Below are 25,579 nucleotides of genomic sequence, written 5' to 3' on the forward strand. Positions count from 1 at the left end.
TGGACAAATGAAATAAAAGGCAGTAATGATAGGAAGGAAGAAGTGGTACAGTGTTATTTGATGCTAGATGTAGATTAGTTATACATGTACTTTTCAAACTCCAGGGCAATAACTAAAAACATTTTTAAAAAAGAATAATTGATATGCTAACAGGAAATAAAACAGAATCGTATAAGATGTTTAAACCTATAAAAGGTAGAAAAAGGTGGGGGGGAAGAATCAGGTGCAACAAATATAAAAGTTATAAATATGATTGATACTACTCCAGTTATATTAATAATTAGGTTAAATATGAATACCCTAAATGCACCAATTTAAAGACAGAGATTGTCAGTGTGGATTAAAAATAAGACCCAACTACATATTGTCTACAAGGGACCTATTTTAAATGAAAATATTCATACAGATTACAAGTAAAGGGATGGAAAAAGATACACCATGCTAACACTGATTGAAAGAAAGCTAGAGCAGCTATATTAATTTTATACAAAGCTGACTTCAGAGGAAGGACAATTTTCAGGGATAAAGAAGGGAATTACATGATGATAATGTGGGTGAATTCTCTAAGAAAACATCATCTTTAATATATGTCCATCTAAAAACTGAGTGTCAAAAAACATGAGGCAAAAACTGATAGAACTACAAGGAGAAATAGGTAAATATGCTATAACAATTGGAGACTTCAACAACCATCTTTCAGTAATTGATACATCAAGCAGGCAGAAAATTAAGACACAGTTGACCTAAACGGTACTACTAGTCAACTTGATCTAATTAACATTTATGGAATATACTGTCTAACAGCAGAATACATATTCTTCAGCTCACATGGTACATTCACCAAGATAAGCCATATTCTGGGCTACAAAACACACTTTAAGATCCTTAAAAGTGTGGAAAGCATACAAAGTATTTTCTCAGACCACATGGATTTAAACTAAAAAGCCAATAATAGATAACTGGAAAATCTCCAAATATTTGGAGATTAAACAACATACTTCTACATTAGCCATGGGTCAAATAAAAAGTCTCAAGAGAAATTAAAAAGTGTTTTGAACTAAATGAAAATACAACTTATTACAATTTTTGGATGCAGACAGAGCAGTGCTTAGAGGGAAATTTATAGCATTGAATACATATATTAGAAAAGAAAGATCCAGAATTAGTCACTGAAGCTTCTGCTTCAGGAGACTGGAGAAAAAAAGCAATGCGGACCTCAGGCAAGCAGAAGAGAAGAAGTAATAAAAATTAGACTAGGAACCAGTGAAATTAAATACAGGAAAGTATTAGAGAAAATCAATGAAACAAAAAATCTTGTTCTTTGAGAAGTTCAAAACATCCCTCTTTGTCCTCATGCTCCCCACAGGCGCTGGGAGAAGATGGATAGAGACCCCTCCTGACCCTCCTCTGACTGTCCACTCTAGGGTCTTTTAAATACCCACCTTCAGAAGCACCCCTTGAGCACCCTCCTTCATCCTGGGCCTGGAGAAGGTTATAGTTAGAAAGCCCCTTCTTGGTTATGTGGCTGACATCTTTAAAATGCCAGGTCTTTCAGTCATCTCTCAGAGCTATTTAAAAATAAAAGTCACATAGGCCACAGGGTTCTTCTACCATCTATTTTTGAAAAACCCAAATCTGCTTGGTGAACATATAAACCCAAGGGGCAGCCCTGGTTATTTCCCTGGAGGAATTTTTTCCCTCCTGCAGCCTGGAGGAAGGTAGGGACGTTCCCAGGGTTCCCTCCAAGTTCACCTCAGTCATGGGGAGCTGGTGTAATGCCCTCTTGGAGACCTCAGAACACACAACAGGATGTGACTCAGGACTCAGAGATGTGAGTCAGTTTCCAGGGTGATGTGTTAGGGCGAGCCCCAGTGGTGGTTTGCATCTCACTGTCTGCGACCCCTGGGAAGAAAGGGCTAGGCTCCCCTGCAGGCAAAGGAGGTGACCCCAGATGCCTCCCAGCATCACCTTTCAGAGGTGTGTGATATCAGGGCCTTTCAGAGTCCCTGGGGGTGGGTGACTCTGCTCTGAAAGGGACATTTCCCTGAAAGTTCCACTGTCTTTGAGAAGCAGTGTTTCCTCTGGCCTCTGCAGCAGGGAGCAAAGCTCCGGCACAGCACAAGTAAAGATGATTAGTCACCTATTCCTACTACAGGTACCCCCAGGTAGCAGACACCGGCTCAGCACACTGTTGCTATATCATTGAAATCCCATGACAACATGAGTCAGTCAGCACCAGCTCTGGATCCTGGAAAAAAGGGAGGTTGTGAAACAGCTCCAGGATTTGCCAACCGTTCGTCTCTGGCTGGCTGCAGACATCTTGGTTAGTCATGTGTAGCTCAGATACATTCATTGTTCCAGCAATTACTTTGAAGGGAAGCAGTCAGACCAAGCCGGGACAGAACCCTGCCTGGGTAGGCTGTTTTAAAGGCCTCAGGTTTTGAGGGATCCCGTCCTCACCGCCAACCTGCCAGCCTGGAAGGTGGCAGGCTGCCTGTGGGAGGGAAGAAGGGAGCCCTGTGGCTGCCTCTCCACCACTCCCTGCTTCCGGGACCCGTATTCATCACCTCGCCGGGGAAGCTTTGTGGCTTTGTGGTCAGGGCCCTGTGAATCAAGAATGCTGGTTCCTCACATCATGCCGCCCCCAACCCTGCTGGTTCTCCCTGGAGTCCTTTTCTTTTCAAACCTCTGTTTCCTCACCTCTAAAAATGGGGGTAACCAGGCTCACTTGCCTCACAGGTGTGAGAGTTAATTAATGTTTGTGGGGCAGCTTTGAGATCCACAGATGAAAGGTACTCTATAAATGCAAAATGCAATTCCTCATTAGCACTGTCAGATAGTTCCCAGGGGAAACAGTTCACCCTGCACCACGAGGCTGCTCCCCTCAGCCAGATGAGTCTGAGACGCGTCTGGAAAAAGGCTCCGTATTTAGGCAGAGTTCTTTTGGAGGGAGGGTTCAAGGATAGGTCGCTAGCTTCCAGAAAAGATGGGTGTTTTTAGAACATGTCTCATTCTCAGTTGGCATCGTGTCCCTGAGGCGGAGGGAGAGTGGCCTTCAGTGCACACAGCTGGAGGGACCACAGTTCAGAGGGCACAGAAGGCACCTTCTGGTTTCTGCTGCCTCCTCCCTTGCAGACAGATTCTTTCTCTGTACTTTGTTAAATAAACGTTTGTGGCAGACATCTTTTCCATAAGGATGTTCTGCACTTCCCACTTTCTGCACCTCTGCCCCCCCGTATACAACTTTCTAGGCCTGAAGGAGCTCTACAGACAGGTTGGATAAATTCCAACACCAGCACATTAGATTCTTGCACGGCCACCCTATTTATTCCCTTCCACTCCTCCATTTCCTTCTTCTCCAGGAGGGTAAAGATGATTTTCTGCTCCCTTCTACTCCTCTAGCACCTTTGCCCTCCTTCTTAGTTCCTTGAAAAAGATAAGCCAGAAATACTGTGTTGAGTGCTCGGATATCTCAAGCAGCCTCCATCCTGGGACTGGATCCTTGGTGGAGAACGAGGATACTCACTCCCATAAAACAAATCACTGACACCTCAAGTGGGAGCTGGGAAGCTTCAAGCAGAAGAGGCACAGCATCCCCCAGGACTGTACAAAGCTAAAGAAACAGAATTTTCTGAAGAGCACTCTATTGAGGTGGCACCTGATATCAAGAGGATTGTGCACGCTCGATGGTCTATGCTTGGAAGGCCCAGGTTGGGAGATCATCATCGCCAACCTGCAGTCCAGGCTGGGCATGGAAGGCCGTGCTTTCCAGCCAATCTCCACTGTGCTGGTGAGGGGCTGGTGGGATTTCCCAGAGAGGCACCTGTGATACCTCTGGCTAAACAGATACAGTAAGAGCTGTCCCTGGGGCAGATCATATTAAGTAACATGGCTGAGATTTTACCAGAGTCCTTGTAATGCCTTAGGGTGTCAGCAGGCAAGAAAAAAAAAGAAGTGACTATGTTTGGTACTGCAGAGGCTACAAAATGATGAACCCCCTAACCTATGAGTCGTCAGTATTGGAGAATACGATGCTCTAGAGCCCAGCTCAGAGGGAGATCTGTTCCACACAGGTGTGTGTCATGCCAGTTTGCAGCCTGGGCTTCCTCTGGCGACTACCTCATCCATCTCTGCCACCGCCCCAGCCCTCTGCACCCGAGTGCTGTCCCTGAGCCAGACCTGTGGTGGGAGAGGCTGAGGGGGCATGGAGCAGAGTGACCCCAGAAGCCCTCCTCTACACAAGCCCAACCATGGCTTTCTCAGTGGGCACTCTCCTAGCTGCAGCCTTAGTTTTCACTTTGGCACTTTTTTGATGTTGTAAAATGTTAGAACTGCTTGAAAAATTCTCGAGTGGCTTGAAGCCCAGCGAGCAGTCTCTGTTGTCTTCTGCTCCCATATGACGTGGGCCCTAAGGCAGGCTTACTGGATTTTACGCCAGGGATTCTGGTTTTAAGCAGCAAACACTGAGGATGGCATTCTAATAAAATCAGAAGAAAAACTCATGAATGGGGGGAAAGGAGAATTAAAAACAATAAACATGGAAGATGGCTTAACATGATGCTTTTGTTTGTTCTGGCCCCAAACATTTTCAGGATTTGGGAATCTCATCCCAGAGCTGTCTCTCTAAAAGCCAGAAGGGCTTCAGTAAGGATACAATAAGGGCATAGTTCCGCAGTCTGAGAGATGAGGACAGAGACCCTGGCTTGGCCCCTCACTCACAGTGTGCTGAAGCAAGTAACTGAATGCCTTGGAGACTCAGTTTCCCCCCAGGAGGAGACATTATTGCATCTGCCCCTTAGATTCCTGGAAGGGTGAAACGTGCCCCTCTGCCTTATATTGTCAATGCAGTAGCTGGCACCTTGAAGGCAGGAAACAGTCTTCTCTCCCCTGCCCTTCCAGGAAAGGATAACAGTGTCTGGAGAGCACTGTTGTCTTGGCTGGTTGGTGCTCCAGGTGACAGAAGAGGGAGAGGCTTGGCCCCACAAAGCCACCAGAAACGAGACCTTCCTTAGGCAGCCAGAGTTCCAAGGTGCACTATTCCAGGGTAGTAGCACATGCACAGCTAGGATGCGACGTAAGCCCTTCCTCCCGCAGAGCACCAGCCTCCTCCACAAGGAGCACCGCAGCCACCCTGCAGAACACAGCTGCGTCAGGGCCACACAGCGGTGTTGCACCATGTCAGCCACAACGCAGAATCTGAAAGCTGCATTTTACAAATCGAGGATTCATTGCTCTTTGTCTTGTGAGGTGTGACCCGCAATGAATGACAACCGTTCTTTCTTTAAGAGCTTCCATTGCACGCTCCCAATTTGAAGGATATCCTGACAGGGAAGGAGAGTTCCTCAAGTGGAAGTGCCTCATCCCCTTCAATAAACGCTAGTGAAATCAAGTGTCTGCTTGTGCTCTCCTCCTCTGTTTTTCTCATGCAGTCCTCCCGTCTGACCACCTTGTCACAACTCTTCTTTTCCTACCTGCATCCTCTTCGCCTTGTTTTCCTTTCCCACACATCAGGCCAAGGCTTCTAGAATTCCTTGCAGCAAGAGCTGGAGGACAGAACCTCAGGGAACTGCCCTGTGGGAATGCTTCCTGTCATCTTCTACACGCCCTCTGACCTGGCCGCTGCACACAGGTCTTTCACTCTGGCTGCCCCTTCACCTCCAAGAGCTCTGAACGGCTATAAAACTAGGAAGTCTCTGAATGTGCAGAACAATGAGTTTCTCTCTTTCAGTAGGGCCTTGCCACCCTAGTTGTTGTTTTTGTTCCCCCTTCTGATATGCTAGAGATAATGACAGATCCAGGAAGTATATTCTCTTCACACTAGGAGGGACCTTGCCTCACAACTGGAGACCTGCCATTCGTGTCTTTACTGTCTGTTCTGATGGGCGCTCCTGAGAGGTGGCAGGACAGGCAGCCTTCATTCCTAAACACAGGGCCCTGCAGACCCTCCCGCTCCGGCTTATTTTTCATAGTTCTGGAGGAGTAGTGTGTATTATACCTCTTAAACTCAAGGCTTCTCCATGCACAGGAATAGCCCCCAAGAAATAAATAGCCCTCCAGACCTCCGAGAAATGCCCCCAAGAAACCTCCATGCCCCCGAGAAATAGCTCTCTTGAACCTCTCTATTTTTTGAAGTTTCTTAAATATTTGCCATCAAGCAACAGAGTGAATAAGAGGCTAAAATCTTCCCTTATTTGGTGGCAAGTTCCTGTGCAAGTTTTAAGTTATTTGGAATAATTGGATTTCTTTGGCTTGTGAGCCAAGGGGAATCGCTGTCACTTTCTTCTGTGGTATCAGACAACTCCCTCTCTCTTCTAAGTTCCCCTGCTGCAGTCTTCTCCACCTTCATGTGAGATCTACACAAGGGGAAGTTGTTCACTTAAGTTTGCAGCCATTTTGCACACCCCAAAGAGTTGACCTTGATGTGAACTAATTGGGATTGCAATAGATTAATAACACAGGTCGGTGAGGTGGAATTTGCAGCATAAAGGAAACATTTGAAGATAAGAGCCATTTGTGCTTTCATAAGCTCATCCCTGGTGCTCTGAACAAAGGACACAAACTAATAAAGTCAGATTCATCTAGGGGCAATCTACACTCACTCACCCCAAACTCTGATTCAGAAAGGCAAATGGAAATCCGCCAGAATTCTTTTAAACTCCAACACAGATCTCGATTTAAAAAAGTGACACACACACAAAACCACCTGGTAATAAGCAGACCTCTGATGATCTAAAGATCCACAGCTTCGTTTATTGACTTAGAGAAAGTAAATGGCATTTCAAATACAACCTTCATACTTTAATAGATGAGGTCACCCTGAGAAAGATGATACTCAGCCCAGCAGTGGGAAACCTCCCTCCAGAGAACTGCTTTGATTTACAAGACCAAGGAAGGCTTTCTCATAGAAGCTATATGCTTGGTCTAAAATGGAAGATTTTTTTTTTTAATTAAATGTAGAGGTTGAGATAGCAGACAACTATGAAACTCTTGCTCAACAAGAGGGATGACCTATGGAAAACAGGAATGCTAGGACCTACAGGACTGAAGGGTCAAAACTGACTTACTACCAAGGTTAGATAGCTAAGTAACTCACATTTTTTTCAGGCATTGAGATCTTGTGTATATTGACTAGAAGATCCTTGTGAATTTCCCAATTACTCTTAAATAGCAATCATCAAACAGGGGTGATTTCTCCTCCAGGGGATTTTTGGCAATGTCTGGAGACATTTTTGGTTGCCATGACTGGGGAAGGGGGAGTGCTATTGTCATCTAGTACGCGGAGGCCAGGAATGCTGCTCAGTATCCTACAATGCACAGGATGGTCCCTACAACAGAGAATGACCCTGCCCACAAGATCAAGTGTGCCCTAAAGTGTCAACGAAAACCCTGCTCAGGGAAAGCACACACTGCCACAATGGTTTAAGCTACCATGATGACAAGATGGAAGATGTGACTTCCAGGTGTGGAATGTGATAGCATTGTCCCCGGGGCACAGTACAAATGAACTGAGGGGTATGAGGAGATGAGGTGTGCGGTGAGCACCTTCTGGAGCCCTTGTGAGAATCCTGGGTGGCTGCAGTCATGATGCACCCAGGGGGAAACGCCATCCCTGTGCTAAGGTTTAAGGCGACTGCTCTCTCAGCCTCATGGCCTAGCACCCAGACTTGGAGCTGGCATGTCGAGCCCTGGGTGAGCTGCAGGTGTGAACTACCAACAAGATTGCTCCTGAGCTGACCGTCGGCTTTGCCATCTGGGAAGGGACAGGCTGGCGCTTGCCTCTCCTGGGCTTCCTGGGCATGAGTCACATGTAACTAGATAATGATGCAAATCACTGTCAACATTTCTTAAGGTTTCATTCCAATGCCTCACAGAATGATAGAGCAGAAAGCAACCTCCGAGACAGCAGAGACAACCATGCCAGCCCCATCTCAGAAAAAGCTGCAGTGCGGAATGGTGAAGGGACTCCCTCTATTCCCCACAGCAGATCAGCAACAGAGCAGGGACAGACCTTCTGGCTCTTTGTAGACGACTGCTTTAACTACATGATAGTTAGAAACTATAACCCTCCCATCAGTCTAGTTACCATATACTGACAAAACAAAAAGACCTAGCTAAACCTCAAAAAAAGATAGAAGTCATTGGAAAGCACATTGGCCAGATGGTTCTGGTGGGGGGCACCTTTGCCTGCTTATAGCTCTGTGAGATCCTCAGCTTGGTCAGATGGACTGGGAAGTCCTAACTTCATTTATGTCTTCTCTCCAGCCTGAAACTATGCCAAAACAATCCCAAATCTGAAATAAAAGTTGGTGTCTGTTGCTGTAAATGTACAAATAACCCAAAGTCAAAATTAGGGATGGAGGTTACCATTCCTTTTGCTTTCTGTGTGTTGAGGTGGTCGTGGGGAGGAGGAAGGCTTTCAGGGACGAGCAGACGTCGACAGGGATCACATTGTCACCTGTGTGCGCCTTTTCTTCTAATGGCCTGAAACTGCCAAGTGGCTGCAACTGCAACGTGCTGACTTTAAACCCTTTTATGGAAAGCACCATCCCCTTTTTGACTAGCATCACTTAAAATAATGAGTTAGATGCACTTGTATTATTCTGTCTTTCAAGTGGATTAAATGCACAGGCTCGCTCTCCTCCAGTCTCGCAAGCTTTGGCCTGGCTGTCTGAACCTCCAGATTAGACTGATGAGCACATGCCAGACAGCAATGAAACGCAATTACCCAGGCAAACTTTTGAAGGATTTGAGCCCTGGGGCACAGGCTGTTTACGAAAGACTAAAAGCACCGTTTGTGCTGAGCAGGACCAGTTGCCTCCGTCTTTTCCAGTTCTGGATCCTGCCTGCCACTGGACTGCAGGCAGGATTTCTGGGGGCCTGATAACATCAGGCTTCTGTCCGCACCTCAGCACCTCAGGGTCTTTGCTCTGTTTTTCAACAAGAAAATGCAAGTACCAACAAAAGCCTATTATAACATCTCCCTTTGTGTTCACTGACTCTCTCTCTCTCATTGATTTATTTTTTTGTATTGTGTACTACCCCGAAAAAATGCAGCCAGGGATCATCCTATAGCTGACTGGCTGTGTAACTTCTTTGGAAATGAACAACCTTTCCAAAAAACAGGAACTTCCCGTCTCCTTTGAAAAAAAATTAAAAAGCAAACCCGTTTCAACAGCACCTCTGAATTACTTTCCCCTTCATTTGAACCAAAGAGGTTTCAGAGGAACAGAGGTGGAGGGAAGAGAAGACAAAGAATGGGCAAAGGGAAGGTTGATAAGGAGAGTGACCACGTCTCCCCTCTGCTGACCCACATTTTTGTTTGTTTGTTTGTTTTAGTCAACCGAGGGTGACACAGAGGTGTTGGAATGGTTCTTCATCCAACCAGCTGAAAATTAAAATGTAATTCTGCTAGGAGAATGGTGGGGAGGGGAGGGATTGGGGAAGCTTCCTTGGCTTTTGTAGTTGGTGTGAAGGAAGCACCAAGTGAAGCCAGCAGGATGGCAGCACTGAAATGCTCCAGGGCTGGGGCTGGGGGTCCTGAAGCCCCCACCATAGGGCAAAGGGTGGGTTTGGGAAAGAGGCTTCCATGAGGAGTGGGAAAATACAAGCGAAAGCAAGATAAAGAGTAAACTTGGAAGGATGGGTTTCAGAAGTGCTGGAACCAAGAACAATCTAGAATGCTTTTACAGGAGGCCACACAGGGGCACACCTGCACACCAAGGAAGGAAGAAGAACGCCACTGCCAGGAGCTAGCAGTGAGTAGGGGCTGGGGTCCAAGGAAGTGGTGGGTAAATCATGCACTCTTACTCTGGGATCGAGATGTCTAAAGAAACGTGGAAAGCAGGGTCAGGATTCAGAAGGCAGCCTCTGATGAGGCTGAGCAGTCTCTAGAGGAAGGAAGATGGAAGGAAAGAGGCTGGGATGAGAGAGTTTGGCCTCAGGGAGGGAATGGCAAAGGGCAATGGAATAGCTTAGTTAGCAGAAGGCTGTGAAAGTGATGAAGGCCAGAAAGCCAAGAAGCATGGAGACTTCCTAGGCTCCTCCTTGTCACAAACAAGAAGAGAAAGGGCCCTAGAAGGGGCAGGTGGTGCCAGCCAGGCTCCCTCCCCAGGTTCCCAGCTGGGATCTGGGAAAGGAGACAGAAAGAATGGAGAAAGGAAACAGCCAAAGGGCCCCAGCAGAGAGTTGGTGCTTTGTAAGGAAAGGAATTGTTTAGGGCAAGAGATTCTGAAATTAACTTAAAACCTAAAATACACAGTTTTGACCTGTTGTCCCAGGAGCAAGGAAAAATCCTTCCTCAATGACTCATGCGACCCCTTTCTCTACAGCTCTGGGCTAGGTTTGTGGGGGTCCTGGGAAGGAGAGAGTTCCTGCCCACCTGGAAGTCTCCTTCCAGCTTGTTGATCTCAGAACCCTGACGTGCTCTGGGGAGAAGAGTGTGTAGCGGGTGGGGGCACACACAGGGTTGCCTGCCTGGATGGCATCTCATCAGTGGTGGTCGAGTTTTGACTATCTTACAGCACAAATGGTGGGAAATCATAGCCATGACAGTTGGCAAAGCATCACTCAAACGTGCAGCCTATCTGGTAACAGCAGAAGGCAATGCGTGGGGAAATGCCAAAGTGACAGAGACCAACAGATCAGTCAGGAGTCGGGAAGGGAGTCAGTCCTGGCCTCGGTGAGGACGAAGATGTTCTGGAGGAGATGGGGCAGGTGAGGTGCCCTGAAGAATGGCAGGATTCGGGGATGTGGTAGGGAGGAGAGGAATGAACTTTCTGGGTAGGCATCCAGCATGGACCAAAGGTTGTGGGCAGGACTGGCGATGGGTGTTCAGAGATGAGGTCAAGCAGGAAGACCTGCAGCACTCAGCCACCTCAGTGCCCAGCCTCCCTCCTGTTCATTGGCTTGACTTTTTGGTCATTTCAGAGCATGAATGAGCTTTGGAAGAATGGAGCACCTTGTGGCCCAGAGCAAGGCAGGGAGGTATGGCTAGAGAAGGAGTCAGGAAACTGGTAGTTCCATAGTCTCCATAGGTATCAGGCCTCCCTGGCATCAGCTGGCCTGAAATAGCAACACCTGCTTCTTCGGCCACTTTCCTCCAAAGATGACATGTTCGGACAGGTTTCACCAGGAGTGCAGGGCTAAGGGAACCTATGCAGTGCAGTCCCTGGACTCTCTGACGACCAAGGCATCAACAGTGAGCACACTGGGTCTTCACACGTCACTCAAGGTCACACAGAGGGGATTCAAACTCAGGCTGGAGTGTAGCCAGAAGTCCAGGTTGCCTATGCTCATTGCTATTTCCCGTCTGTCACTCTGCTGCCTCTGAAAAGTTGTCCTTTTGTCCCTCTGGGATTGTCAAATGACATACATATAGAGATACGAGGGTGGCTGAGCTACAAATGATTTATACTACAAAACACAGACTGGCCCAACCTCATCTCTAGTAAGTCCTCAGTCTCAAATGGAATAAACAGCATGTGGATTTTCCCTGTTGTGTCTCTGAGGTCGAATTATGAGTCAGCAATGGGGCTTAGTGCTTAAATAAGTTGTGTATGGATGAGAAGGATAGGGCTGCCTGTTCCTTGTTTGAGTGACTGCTGGCACCTAAATGCCTCCCAGCTCAGGTAAAGCCTCCCTGATCACAAAGGGAGCTGGGAGATTTGTCGAGCTACTCAAGCCCTCAAGACATGGCCACTACATGTGTGAGAATTTTTTAGCTCCTCTGCACAGGCTCCTTACTGTTGGCTCTTGCAGTAAAGAGTGGTTTTTGATAACTCTGGGAAGCTCTTTTCCTGACTCCTATCCTGTGGGCCTCCACATTGTGTGGTCCTGTAATAGGAAGTCATTTCAGGGTGGCTTTGACTAAGGAATGGTCCTTCAGAGCGGTCATCACCCTTGAGGAGTGCCCGCCTGTACCCAGAAGGGCTTCTGCCCAGGGCTGCCTCATGTCAGGGCCTCTTGAGAACTGGATTTGCAAAGTGTCTGCAGATGTCAGTCCTGGTGGCCTGCTCTGTCTGCTCTGATCACAAGGGACAGGAAGGCTGAACCAGGACAGAACAGTTTGCGGTTTCATCAATGAATAATATGGAGCTGGGGACAAAGTCCCCTCTGCTTTCTGGGGCTGTCACTGAAATGTCAGCAGTGGAGGGAAAACCAGAAGAGAAAACCTCTCACTGACAGGCACCCTCACAGTGGAAAGAGCTCAAGTTTCAGCGCTGGGGTGGGGTGGGGGCTGCCTATTCACCCCGCTTGTCCCCTGGGCTGCTCCACTCCCATCATGACTGGGAATTTATCCTACAACAGGCCACAAGCTCCTTGTTCTGCAGTAGGAAATTATCCTTCATAAGAGGGCGACTGTTAGTATTGTTTGTTTGTTTTTTAATTTCCAAAAGTAAGGAGAAGTTTATTAAATAAGAGCAGGGGAAGGGAGGAGGGAGAAGGAGAGGGAAAGGGCCCGAGAGGCGGCTGACCCCAGCATTTCCCAAGTCTCCCCTTGGCTTCTCCCATCTCCCTTGTCCCAGACCCCCCTCCTCCTGGTTCTGAATGTGAAAAATAAGCAGCCTGTGCCTCCTGGACTGGAGATGTGTCTAACAAGGCCCTCATTGTCTCAGACAGGTGTGAGATTGGACTTGATTCGGGGCCAACACCTCCAGTACCGGAGCCAGCTCCGTGAGCCGAAAACATGCACCAGCCCTCCAGTAATACCACTGCAGCCAGCCAGAGACTCAACAATTTAAGGCTTAACACACACAACATAAATCAGAGGAGGATGGACCAGCCGACCGGCAGCTTCTTGGGCAGATGCCTGCAGACTGTCTGCAGATCATACCCTGCCTGTTTGGGTTATTTGAGACTCTTTTTCTGTAATATAAAGATGAGAAACTGGGTGGAGCAGCGTGCAGAGGCACACGGGTGTTTGTTCTGTCTTGTTCCAACAGCCCCTCTTTCGCCTAAGTGCTGTTTTGAAGGGACTGCTCAGGACGGTTCACATTGCTACATCCAAATCCTAGGAATGTGTCCAAGCTGGGGAGGAGGGGAAAGGAAAGCTGAGTGCTCCGATATGGGCGGTATCTGTGTGACCCTGGGCAAGTCTCTTAACCTCTCTGGGCTCATCCATCTAACGAGGGGTCTAGTTTTCTGCGATTCACTCATCTCTAGTGCTCAGAAGTTGCAAGTCACTGTAAGAAGTGCCCAAGTCACAGGAGGTCATTACCTTGGGCGGAAACTCACAGCACCATTGAATGCTGCTTCTGAGTGGATCCATGTCTTTGAGCAAGAAAAGTCTCTTCTCCTCATATCTGTTCTCAAATCTGTGGTTCTCAGACTGCTGAGGCAAGCTCCGAGCGCGAGCCCCTGGGAGTGTGGCCATGACGGCAAGGGCCACGCGCTACGGTAGGGGAAGATGGAGATGACAGGTCTGCACTGCTAGTTACTGCCACGCTCCAGTCTCTCCTCCTAATCAATTCTTAGATAAGTTTCATTGAGGAGGGAGGATTACCGAGTCACCAAGTCTTAGTAAAGCGGGCGGGGGGGTGGGGGGTTGAGGCGGCGCCCAGAAGCCACCCGTCAATGCAGGAGCCTCCACTCTGGTGCCTCTGAGAGAAGGGCATTTAGTCTCTGCAAATTCCTGTGACATTCCAGGGTAGCTTTTGGCCCTGCCATTCGTCACCCTGACCCTGAATTCATGGACAAGGACGTGGCCGTCACAGGGACGCCTTCATCTGGTCCCAGCTCTCTCCCTCTCATAGCCGTGCTCTCTGTAGGGAGCAACTGGCATGAAGTGTGGCAGTGGCATCCTGAGCCGGGATGACAGGACCATCAGTCAGCACCAGCCTCCCGCCCCTCCTGGCCTCAGCCTGCCAAAGCGGCCTCGCATTCCCACAGCTGTGGCTCCGGCCTCTGCCCCGTCACACTCGCACACCTGTTTGCTGTCCTGCTTCTGGCCTGCCAGCCCAAGCCACAGCCCCAAGCAGGCTTAAAGGGCCAGGCTTGTGGGAAAAATTGGCACAGGATAGTATTAACTCAGAATCACAAAGGAAGGTGAAACTTGGTTAAAAGAAATCCTTTTGTAGCTGCTTCATTAAAAACACCAAAGAGGCTGACCATTCGCATTTGTTTGATGTGTCCAATTCATGCAAGTAATGGGACAGGTCGGGGTTCACCCTTGCCTGCTACCCACGTGGACTTTGTGCTCAGGACCTGTCAGTCTCCTGTAGCTGGTTGTCTCCAACAGGGAGCAGGGCGGGGGTGCCGGGTGGGGCTGCGGAGGGCGGGCATGGCTTTGAGGAGTGTTTCCCTTCCTTGCTGAGTGGGGCTGAGGAGGGTAGGTGTGGCTTTGAGGAGGACTTCCCTTCCTTGCATGCTTTAAGGATTCTTCCTACAGCCAGGCATGGTGGCTCATGCCTGTAATCCCCGCACTTTGGGAGGCCGAGGTGCGCAGATCACCTGCGGTCAGGAGTTCGAGGCGAGCCTGGCCAACATGGTGAAACCCCATCTCTACTAAAAATACAGATATATATATATATATGAAATACTACATATATTGTACTATATATATATTAGCTGGGGGTGGTGGCAGGCTCTGTAATCCCGACTGTGTAATCCCAGCTACTCAGGAGGCTGAGGCAGGAGAATACCTTGAACCTGGGAGGTGGAGGTTGCAGTGAATCTGGGTGACAAGAGTGAAACACTGTCTCAGAAAAAAGAAGAAAAAAAAAAGATCACTCCTCCTTAGCACGAATTCAACATTTTAAAAATGGAGACTCAGAAGCAGCCCTGGATACTGAACCAGACCACGGGACCTAGCATCTCCCCGAGATGGTGTCTCTCCAGGAAAAGGCAGTGTGAGGGACAGCATGGTTCAGTGTCCAAGTGAATGATCCATTCCAACCCCAGAGACTGTTCCGAGGCGACCTCTGAGGCAGAACCGAACCAGCCAATGGGAAGAACACTGGGCCAGGAGCCCGAAAACCTGGATGTTAGGTCTGCTTCTAATTGGGAAAATCACTGAAACTCCCTGGGCCTCGAGTGTCTCATGAGTAAAATATAGGGCTTTGAGCAAAGAAGTGTAAGGTCCTTTCAACTTTAACAATTTACCATTTTGTCTTGTGGAACCCTGGTTATGGGAAGTTCTCCTGTTTGGGTTTGTCCAAGGAAGCAAAACTCAAATGAAAATACCACTAAAACCACCAATACCTTTATCCACTCTGGGGCTATAATCACTCCTGAGGAATAAGGAGACACCAGGAGAATTATCACAGAGTAGCTGTGTGACTTGGAGAGGATCGATGGGTATAACCAACTGGCGATACAACAATGCCACCAATAAGAGCATATAAATAGCAGTAATAGTGAAAAGAATAACGCTGACCATTTATTAAGTATTGAAAGTGTACCGGGATCCATGCTAAATTTTTGATAAAACTATATCTCAATCCTTGCAAAGACTTTGTGAAAGATTAATAAATACACACAACGCTTCCCATGTGCTACGCATCAAGTGATTTCTTCATGTTAACTCATTTAATCCTCACAATTCTCCCACGAGTTAGGAACTATGATTGTTACGACGGTTTGCACAGGGGGAGCAGTGACACGGGGCATTACAGACCCACATTCTGCCTTCCTCACAACGTGCATTCTGAGGGCTGCCATCTCTCTTCTGAGTCCCTTCTGAGGATGAGATGGAAAGGACAGCTCTGTCCTGGCTGGGGAGAGGGATGGACAGAAGAACTGACTTCTGCCTTAACATCTCCAGGCTGCTGTGTCTTCTCTGAGGGAGCCATCAGTGACCAGGGAGAAGGTTAGAAAATAAGGACAATTCTTTATAGAGCGGCGAATGCATTCCCCTCCCCTACCCCAAGGCGTGAAAGAATCAAATGAGGAAATCGGGAAGAGATTCTGGAATAGGAATAACAAGATTTCCCTTCCCTTCCACCTGAACTGGCCATCAGTAATTTTGCACAAATTCAATTTTGAAGTCATGCTTCGTAATTTGTGGTAAATCATATTAAATTAAACAGATCCACGTCTGGACAACGACTTCTCTCATTTAGGAACATATGGTGGCTCAGAGCCTCTCACACAGCAAAACTATGAACGCTCCTTCAAAATCAGCAGCAGAGTGAGGGGCTCTGGGACTACCCTACTGGTTTTCCTGAGAATGTTAGTTAGGGGTGACCATTAATTCATGGGAACTGCAGTATCCAGAATGATAGAATGTTAGTGTTTAAGACAACCTGGTTAATCACTTATGTGATAGATGAGGGCCTGGGACTTGGTGGTAAAGGAAACAGTGCTGGGTCACGTGAAAACAGAGCAGACACCACAGGCAGGACCTTCCGGGCAATGCTTCCCCCTAACCATGTCATGCACCCACAGGTGACTGGTGGTGGGGATTCAATGAACCAACAACATTGGTCTGTTCTATAAATACGAGCTATCATTATTTTATTACTCCCTTTGGTAAACACGTGAGCCAGGCAATGTCCTTGTCATAATCTTGCTGTCATAACTGCTGTATGATAACCCGGGTATAGACACAATCACAAACAAAGGCTACCATTTTAAAACAGGGAAGTGGGTGAGTCTTACGCTTCAAAAGCTTCTGCATTCATCTCTAAGATACCAGCCTCGTTGGATGACCAACAGAAGTGTGTCTTAAAACTCAGGCCATTATGGCTGTTCCACGTAGCGGGCGATTTACGACAAAGTATAGATGAAGATGAACCAGCCTTGAGATGAGAGAGCTAAATAAACCACTTAACGGGCAGAAAGGCCAAGTCCGAGCCCTTGAGCTTGTGCTGACTTTTACAGATATTTTAATAACTTTATCATTATATAATTTGCCATCTGATATGTGCAGAGAGATGCACTAATGGAGTGAGAGTGGCCACAACAGTGTAATAATCCCATGAGACTGAATCAAATCACCATGTTCGCTTCCCTCATATGACCTGCAACTCCAGGAAGTGCAATCCCTAGTCACATTATTTCTTCCTCCTTTTTTATCTTGAGATGTTCTTAAAAAAAAAAATCCCAAAGCAAGTGTACATATGTAGTCCTTCCAGTGATACAAAGAGGAACTGGCACAGCATAAGCTCTCTGGGTCTTAGATCTGGCTTTGGAATGACTCAGGTTGAAACCACAAAGCCGTAAGGTAAAGAGGACATCATCCATAGCAGGAACTGGCAATTTACAGGGCTGAGACACTTAACCGTCCCAGATGGGTGAGCTCCTGATACCGAAGTTAGCACTGACTCAGCGAGGGCCTTGAGGCTTGACTCACAGATCTTCCCTAACTGACACCAACTGAAGGATCCCACAGTGTCCTCCATACTTCCAGGAGGATTGAGCTGGACACTACAGTGGCCCAAGTCTTACTAAACGGAACTGATGATGTTGACTTACAAAGGCTCAGATTCAGTGACCCAGTTCAGATTGGGTGGAAGAACCAAGATGGTTGAGGAATTAAGCACCATTTCCATTCCTGGTGGTTTTTTTTTTTTTTTTTTCAGGTGAAGTTTCACTCTTGTCACCCAGGCTAGAGTACAATGGCCCGATCTCGGCTCACTGCAACCTCCGCCTCCCAGGTTCAAGCGATTCTCCTGCCTCAGCCTCCCAAGTAGCTGGGATTACAGGTGCCCGCTACCACACCGCTACAATGGCCCGATCTCGGCTCACTGCAACCTCCGCCTCCCAGGTTCAAGCGATTCTCCTGCCTCAGCCTCCCAAGTAGCTGGGATTACAGGTGCCCGCTACCACACCCAGCTAATTTTTGTATTTTTAGTAGAGATGGGTTTTGCCATGTTGGCCAGGCTGGTCTTGAACTCCTGACCTCAGGTGATCCACCCACCTCGGTCTCCCAAAATGCTGGGATTACAGGCGTGAGCCACCGTGCCCAGCCCCTGGTGTGTTTTAAAGCTCAAGTTTCATGCCATCCCATAGGTGTTAGGTGACATGAGACTCACAGGTCAAGATCACCATCTCCTCTTCCCTCTGCCCATACTGATTCCCTCCAGGAAAGAAAGTAGGGAATTTCATCTTTAAGAGCAAGAATCCCCTTCCAAAAAGGTTAATTCCCATAATAGGATCTATGGAGATCGGAATTGGAAGACACTTTTCAAAATCTTGAAACCCTATTGAGAAACTGCCAAACCCTAAACATGACCCTAAGGTTGTATGGAATAATGACGGCGCCGGGAATTGTGGCATCCTGTGTCTGGAGGCAGTGGCTGTCTTTTCTGCCCAATCTTTCCTACCCATGATTCAGTCGACATTTAGTCAAACATTCAGTCAAGCATTTAGCGCCATTGTTCTGTTTTCTCTTAAAACAGAAAATGGTCTATCCCATGCCATTTAGGGGAGTGTGAACTGGCTAAAACTCAACCTGAAGACTTTCCATAGCTTGCTAATCAGAAATAACCTGAATAAGAGGTGGTACATTCTTCCCCTATCAATTCTCAGGAGTGCACAGAGAGACAAAAAATAAACACGGTTGGCCAATGTTTGTTTTTAGGGTGAGTTCTATACTATTTTTCTATTATTATTTTGCTTTATTTACTGTGGTTGGTAACTGAATCTCTAACATCAAAACATGAGATGTTCTGCCAGAAAGAGATTACGGAAGAAAAGTCTATGAAAAGAAACTGGGTTTGTCAGTGAAGATTTTATTTACAGGAGTTTTGCAATTGGTATCTTTAATCTCCATAACAATTGGGCTGTTCTACTGCTTTGAAGGCAATTGTTCAATAATGAGAAGGTCCCTGTTAGGCTAAGTCTTGGAAGGAGGAATGTAACAGGGCTGGTGACAATTGAGGCAGGTGAAACCCTCTGCCTCCATCAATTTCCCAAAAAGTCAGGGTGGGGTGTTCTAAGGGTCAGAGGGAAATAAGCAAAGACAGAGGTAATGAAAATCCCTCCACATCATTTAAATCACAAATACTGGATTTTAAAGAGCCCTAAAATAACTGAATGCGAGTGGGTCTGAATTTCTGTTCCATAAGGCAAGGAAAAATCATGCAGATGAGTAAAACCAATTCAGTCTGGAGAACTACGCCTAATCAGAAAACCCAAGCAGTAGCTTTCTAAGAATACAAAAAGTAGCTTTCTAAGTAGAGCTGTTTTTCTTATTAGCATATATTGTTTGTTCTTCCTCTCAATACAAACTTTTGGTAAACTTTGATACTACTTCATGACTACAGTAAAAGTTTCTTTTTTAAATGTCCAAATTTGAAAGGCTATCTTCAAGTGATTTGTAAATCACCATCCTTTTGAAATGGGTGTGTAGTCAACAATGCCTGGCAATAAAGTCTCTTTTTTAAAAGGCAGCTTGCTTCAAAACAACAGTGACATGCCTGACTTTGGGTGGTCAAATTCTTGAGTCCGTCCCAACTGTCTGGCTTTGGTCATCATATCATCTTCTGTTCCTACCATCTAAGCTGTCATGAGTTTTTGGAGGCTAGGGCAAGAGGCACCTGCGCCTCCTGTTTCCCCATCTGGCACTGCTCCCTGGACACAGGGAAGACAGCTCTTTCTCTATCACTGTCAGGACCTCTGGTTCCATCAGCATAGGTGCTCTAGAAAATATTAAGAAATATCTGATCTCATCTAAAAACAATCATACATTTTTCTGGCTGGGAAATAAAAGTACTATGATTTTGGGTTCAAACAAATGATGGACTGAGGTTATAGTAACACGATTGGGGCATTTGTGCATGAGATGTTCAGTTCACATTAACCTGTCCACCATGTTTGTTCTGGGGGATGGACTTGGGAGAGTTATCTCTGGACTCACCTGCTGTGCCTGGTCAATGGTCTGATGTCCCCTATCTTTTGTACAAAGATACAGCAGTTTGAATGGTGGCTCCAGAAAAGATATGTCCACTTCCTGACCCCCAGAACTATGAATGTGACCTTATTTGGAAAAGGGCCTTTGAAGCTATAATTAAGTGAAGGATCTTGAGTTCATCATGAATTACCTGGGTGGGTCTAAATATAGTAACATGCATCCTTATGAGAGACAAAAAGGAGATGACACAAAGGAGGTCATATAAAGAGGGAAGAAGAGGTTGGAATGATACAGTCTGATATAGTCATAAGCCAAGGAATGCCACCCATGGCTGGAAGAGACAACGAAGTATCCTCCCCTAGAGGCTTCAGAGAAAGTATGGTCTTGCCAACACTTTGATTTTGGACTTCTGGCCTCCAGAACTAAGAGAGAATACATTTCTGTTGTTTTAAGCCACCAAGTTTGTGGTTATTTGTTAAAACAGCCACAGGAAACTAATGTACTTGTGCTGTGGTTTGACTGTGTCCCTCAAAAGTTCACATGTTGGAAACTTGGATCCCACTGTGGTGGTGTTGAGTTATGGGGCCTTTGCAGGGAGCAAATGGGTCACGAGGATTCTTTTTTTTTTTTTTTTTTTGTTTTGAGACGGAGTCTTGCTCAGTCGCCCAGGCTGGAGTGCGGTGGCGCGATCTCGGCTCACTGCAAGCTCCGCCTCCCGGGTTCTCGCCATTCTCCTGCCTCAGCCTCTCAAGTAGCTGGGACTACAGGCGCCTGCCACTATGCCCGGCTAGTTTTTTGTATTTTTTAGTAGAGACGGGGTTTCACCGTGTTAGCCAGGATGGTCTCGATCTTCTGACCTCGTGATCCGCCCGTCTCGGCCTCCCAAAGTGCTGGGATTACAGGCGTGAGCCACCGCGCCTGGCGGGTCATGAGGATTCTACCCTCATAAATGAATTAATGCCATCATCATATGAGTGGGTTATTGCTGAAGTGCCTTTGTTATAAAAGCAAGCTCTCTCTTGCATATACTTTCTTGTGCCCCCTGCTTTCTGCCATGGGTTAATGCAGCAAGGACCCCACCAGATGCCAGCACCATGTTCTTGGGCTTCCCAGCCTCCAGAACTGTATGAAATACATTTCTTTTCTTTTCTTTTTCATTTTTTTGAGACAGTCTCACTCTGTCACCCAGGCTGGAGTGCAGTAGCATGATCTCAGCTCACTGCAACCTCCACCTCCCCGATTCTCCTGCCTCAGCCTCTCGAGTAGCTAGGACTCAGGTATGTGTCACCATGCCCAGCTAATTATTTTTATTTTTATTTTTAGTAGAGATGGGGGTTTCATCATGTTGGCCAGCCTGGTCTTGAACTCCTGACCTCAAGTGATCTGCCTGCCTTGGCCTCCCAAAGTGCTGGGATTACAAGCATGAGCCATTGTGCCTGGCTGTGAATTAAATTTCTTTTCTTTATAAATTACCCAGTCTCAGGCATTTGTTTTAACAAAAGAACTAAGACAGAAAGTTGGTACCAAGAAGTGGGGTCGTTACTACAACAAATACCTGAAAGTGTGTAAGTGGCTTTGGAACTGCATAACTGTGAAGGCTGAACAAGTTTGGAGGTGCAGGCTAGAAAAAGCCTGTATTGTCAAGAACGGTTCTGCCATTAGGGGCAATTCTGGTGAGGGATCTGAAAGAAGACCTCAGAACTAGGGGAAGTCCAAATCTTCGTAGAGATTACTTAAGTGTCTGTGACCAGAGTGCTGGTAGAATGCTGGTAAAGGCCATTCTGATGAGGCTGCAGATAGAAATGAGGAACAAGGTATTGGAAACTGGAGTAAAGGCCATATTTATAAAATACAAGGTTGCAAAGAGCTGGGTGAAATTGTGTCTGTGTCCTAGGACTTAATGTAATGCAGAACTTAAGAGGGATGAACTAGGATATTTGTGGAAGAAATACCTAAGCAGCAAAGCATTGAGGCTGCTGTGTGGCTACTTTTAACTACATATAGTGAGATGTGATAGCAAAAGAATGACTTAAAGATGAAATTTGCAATTAAAAGAGAAGCAGAATGGAAAGATTTGGAAGATTCGCAGCCTGGCCACATAAAGAGTGAAAGTGTATTTGGGAGAGAGTACTAAGGGTATGGCCAAGCAACCATTTGCCAAAGAGATTAGTTTGAATGTGAGGAAGCCAGGTTCTATTCAATCAAAACAATGGGAGAAAGACCCCCAAAAGCATTTCAGAGATCTTTGAGGTTGCTCCTCCCATCATAGGCCCAGAGCTCTAGGAGGGTAGAATGATTTTAGGGGACAGGTCTGGGGTGCCCTTCATGGACTCACTGCCCAGGGCTGCCTGTAGTCTCTGCTTCCTGCATCCTGGTACAGCACACCTTGGTCACCCCAGCTGTGGCTTCAGTGGGCCTAAGTGTAGCCTAGGCTGTCATTCTGAAGGGCACAAATAGTATGCCTTGATGGTCTCTGTGTGGTGCTAATTCTGTAGGCATGCAGAATACATACTGTGGAAGCATGGCTTCCTCCAACTGGATTACGAAGGATGCCACAGACTGCCTAGAAGCTCAGGCCAAGACTTAACCACAGGGGAATACCACTGCAGACAGTACCTACCAGGGCAATGTTGAACAGAAATGTGGGGTTGAAGCTGCCACAGAGAGTCCCCACTAAGGCTATGCCTAATGGAGACACAGAATTGGGGCTATCCCTGAGAACCCAGAACTGTAGAGCCACCGGTGTACAACTCCAGCCTGGTAATGCTGCAGACACAAGACTTCAACTTGAGAGAGGTGAAGTTTGGGCTGAGCCCAGCAAAACTGTAGGGGCAGGGCTGCCCAAGGCCTTGGGGGCCTAGCCTTAGCCCCATTGTATCCAGAAGGTAGAACATGTAGTCAAAGGAGATTATTCTCCAGTTTTAAGACTTAATATTGTTTACCTTGTTGGATTTTGAACTTCTTTGGGACCAGTTACCCCTATTTTCTTGCCTATGGCTCTTTTTTGGAGTGGGAATTTCTACCTTGTGTCTGTCCCATCATTACATTTTGCAAGCATTGTAGAAAACTTGTTTTGATTTCACAGCCTCAGAGTTAATGGAATGTGCTTTAAATTTTTCCTTGCATCTCACCCATATCTGGTTTACACAAGACTTTGGACTTTCAACTTTTGAGTTAATGCTAGAAAGAGTTAAGACTTTGGGGACCACTGGGATGGAATAAATGTCTTTTAAAAATGAGAAGCACATGAATTTGGGGAGGTCAGAGGTGGAATGCTATGGTTTGAATGTGTCTTCTCAAAAGTTCATATGTTGGAAACTTGGTTGCCATCCTGGCAATGTTGAGAGGTGGGGCCTTTGGGAGGTGATTGAGTCATAAGGGCTCCATCCTCACAAATGAATTAATGCTACCATTGAGGGAGTAAGTTATCATGGAGGTGGCTTTGTTATAAAAGCAAGCTCTCTCACGGATGCTCTCTTGCCCTTCCACCTATCTGCCATGGGATGACTCTCAGCAGATGATGGCACTTTACTCTTGGACTTCCCAGCCTCCATAACTGTGAGCCAAATAAACTTCTTTTCTTTATATATTACCCAGTCTATAATATGTAAGACTAAGACAACTTGATATTATTGATGTTGATCATAACAGCTAACAGTTTTTGCATGTTAACCATGGGCTGGCTCTAATGTCCACTGCTTTATGTTTCACAACGGTCCTAAGATTTTGCTAGCATAAGTATTACTCCCCTTTTGCAGATAGGAAAACTAAAGCTTTAAAAGGTTAACTGACTTGCCAAAAGTCCTATAGTGAATGTGGTAGAAACAAAGGCAGTCTGCCTGCTGAGCCCGCATTCTTTCTTAGCCACTATGGTCTGCTATCTTTCTTGGCTATTAGATTCCCAGCCTTGTGATATGTAGCCATCAATATCAAAGACATGCTCCAACTACATGTTTGCTGATACTATTATTCTTCCAAATGAAACCTTTTAGTGCATGGGTGTGCTGGCCTACATATTTACAAGCATAAGGGGAAAGTTCAGAACATATGCAGTCTACAGAAGAAATATTTTATCATGAAGATCAAGCCCTGCAGTGAATCTCTGCAGTCATCCCACTGGTTTTCATTTCCTCTCTCTCTCCCTTCTTTCCTTTAATTTTTTTTATTTATTCCTGTGAACACCTGATTCAGGCTTGTTTTCAGGGTAAGATTCTAATGCTGTAGACCTGGAAAGGCTCTCACACCCTACTACACCTTGTTAAAAGTTATTTTTAAATAAAATCATTCACCTTTCATGTTTATAGCCTATCATATATATTAATTTCTCACACTCTGAATATGTTGCTTTGTGTGACCATTAAATGACCATTTATAGATTTATCTATGAGGATTTCTAGTGTTTAATTGTAGCCTCCACTTCCAAGGTAATAAAATAGCCCCTATCCCCTTTGTTTTTAAACTTCAAATTGCTAGAAGAATAAGGAAGAGAGGGAAGGAGAGAGAGAGACAGAGAAAGGAAAGCAATGCAATACAGTTGGGTATTTTACCTCCAAGGCTGGAAAGAGGATTTATCTCCTTCTCCTACAGGAAGGTGGAAAGGTTTTCTTCCTTTTGTCTATCCAGATGATAAAGAGAGAATTAGACGGACTTAAATAACTCCATAGAACTGAGAAACAGAGTCGTTTCACTATCTCAGAGTTTTGCAGACAGCAGCACCGGAATATAGACCTTCCTAAGTAACTTTAATTTTTGGGGAAAATCATTAGCAAGACAAAAGTTACTTGGAATACTAAAAATCAGGAGATGATTTGAGAGGTCAGGGGCCCCTCTTGGCCATATGGAACTCTCAGAGTGAGGCATGCATACTCATAAAAGTGGATCAGATGTTGACTGGGTTTGGATGATAAGCGCTTGGTCCCAATGAACTTCAAAAGTAGGGAGGCAATGGCCCCAGTAAACAGAGTGGCTGGTAAGCCTTCTCCCTGCTCGTATACCCTCTTTCACTCTTGTTTAGAGATGCACTCTTCTGAGTTTTCTTTTCTCCCAGACTTTACAAATGAATGCACATGTACCAAAGGAGACAGTTTATTAAGGTGCCCACCACACAGCCTGGCCCCAAAATTCTTCTTATTATTATCAACATCTAATTATAATAGAACACGTTCAATACAGGAATGCCAAGTGAGTGGATAGCCCAACACTTCTTCCATCCCTCCTTTGGTGATTGAGATTCTTCTCGACACTGGTCAGCCCTGTAGTAAATCGATCCTTGACCCAAGAGTGCATGCCCAGGGAACGGCCTCCCCACTTGCACTGGCTCTGTAGCAAGGAAGGTCTGGGTTTGCGTCCCAGTTCATCACTTACAATCTTTGAGATATTGGGCAATTTTTAACCTCTGAATTTTGATTTCTCTGTCCATAAACCATACCATAGGATTGTTGAGGGAATGGAATGATATATACAAATGTCTGACCCATGTCAAAATAGCTCACAACTGGCCCAGTTAAAGAGTTAAACCTTGGCTGGGCGCGGTGGCTCACGCCTGTAATCCCAGCACTTTGGGAGGCTGAGATGGGTGAATCATGAGGTCAGGAGATCGAGACCATCCTGGCTAACACGGCGAAACCCCGTCTCTACTGAAGATACAAAAATTAGCCGGGCGCGGTGGCGGGCGCCTGTAGTCCCAGCTACATGGGAGGCTGAGGCAGGAGAATGGCATGAACCTGGGAGGTGGAGCCTGAGTGAGTGGAGATCGCGCCACTGCACTCCAGCCTGAGTGACAGAGCG

General features: G+C 46.4%; 1 protein-coding gene across 4 annotated transcripts in view; it reads right to left on the minus strand.

Moving 5' to 3' along the window:
- The window catches only part of RUNX1 (runt-related transcription factor 1), a 280,164-nt gene that overhangs the window by 18,150 nt on the left and 236,435 nt on the right, over nucleotides 1-25,579 (minus strand). Inside the window, exon 5 of one of the 4 annotated variants that reach the window (XM_011999144.1) lies at nucleotides 14,979-15,775. The exons of the other annotated variants lie outside the window; for them this stretch is intronic. Coding sequence (XP_011854534.1) covers nucleotides 15,630-15,775 — 146 coding nt within the window. The 3' untranslated portion in view covers nucleotides 14,979-15,629. Of the gene's footprint in view, nucleotides 1-14,978; nucleotides 15,776-25,579 lie in introns of those variants that run through there. 4 annotated transcript variants of the gene reach the window in all.

The sequence above is a fragment of the Mandrillus leucophaeus genome, unplaced genomic scaffold (assembly GCF_000951045.1).
Source record: "Mandrillus leucophaeus isolate KB7577 unplaced genomic scaffold, Mleu.le_1.0 Scaffold582, whole genome shotgun sequence".
In the NCBI taxonomy this organism is placed as follows: Eukaryota; Metazoa; Chordata; class Mammalia; order Primates; family Cercopithecidae; genus Mandrillus; species Mandrillus leucophaeus.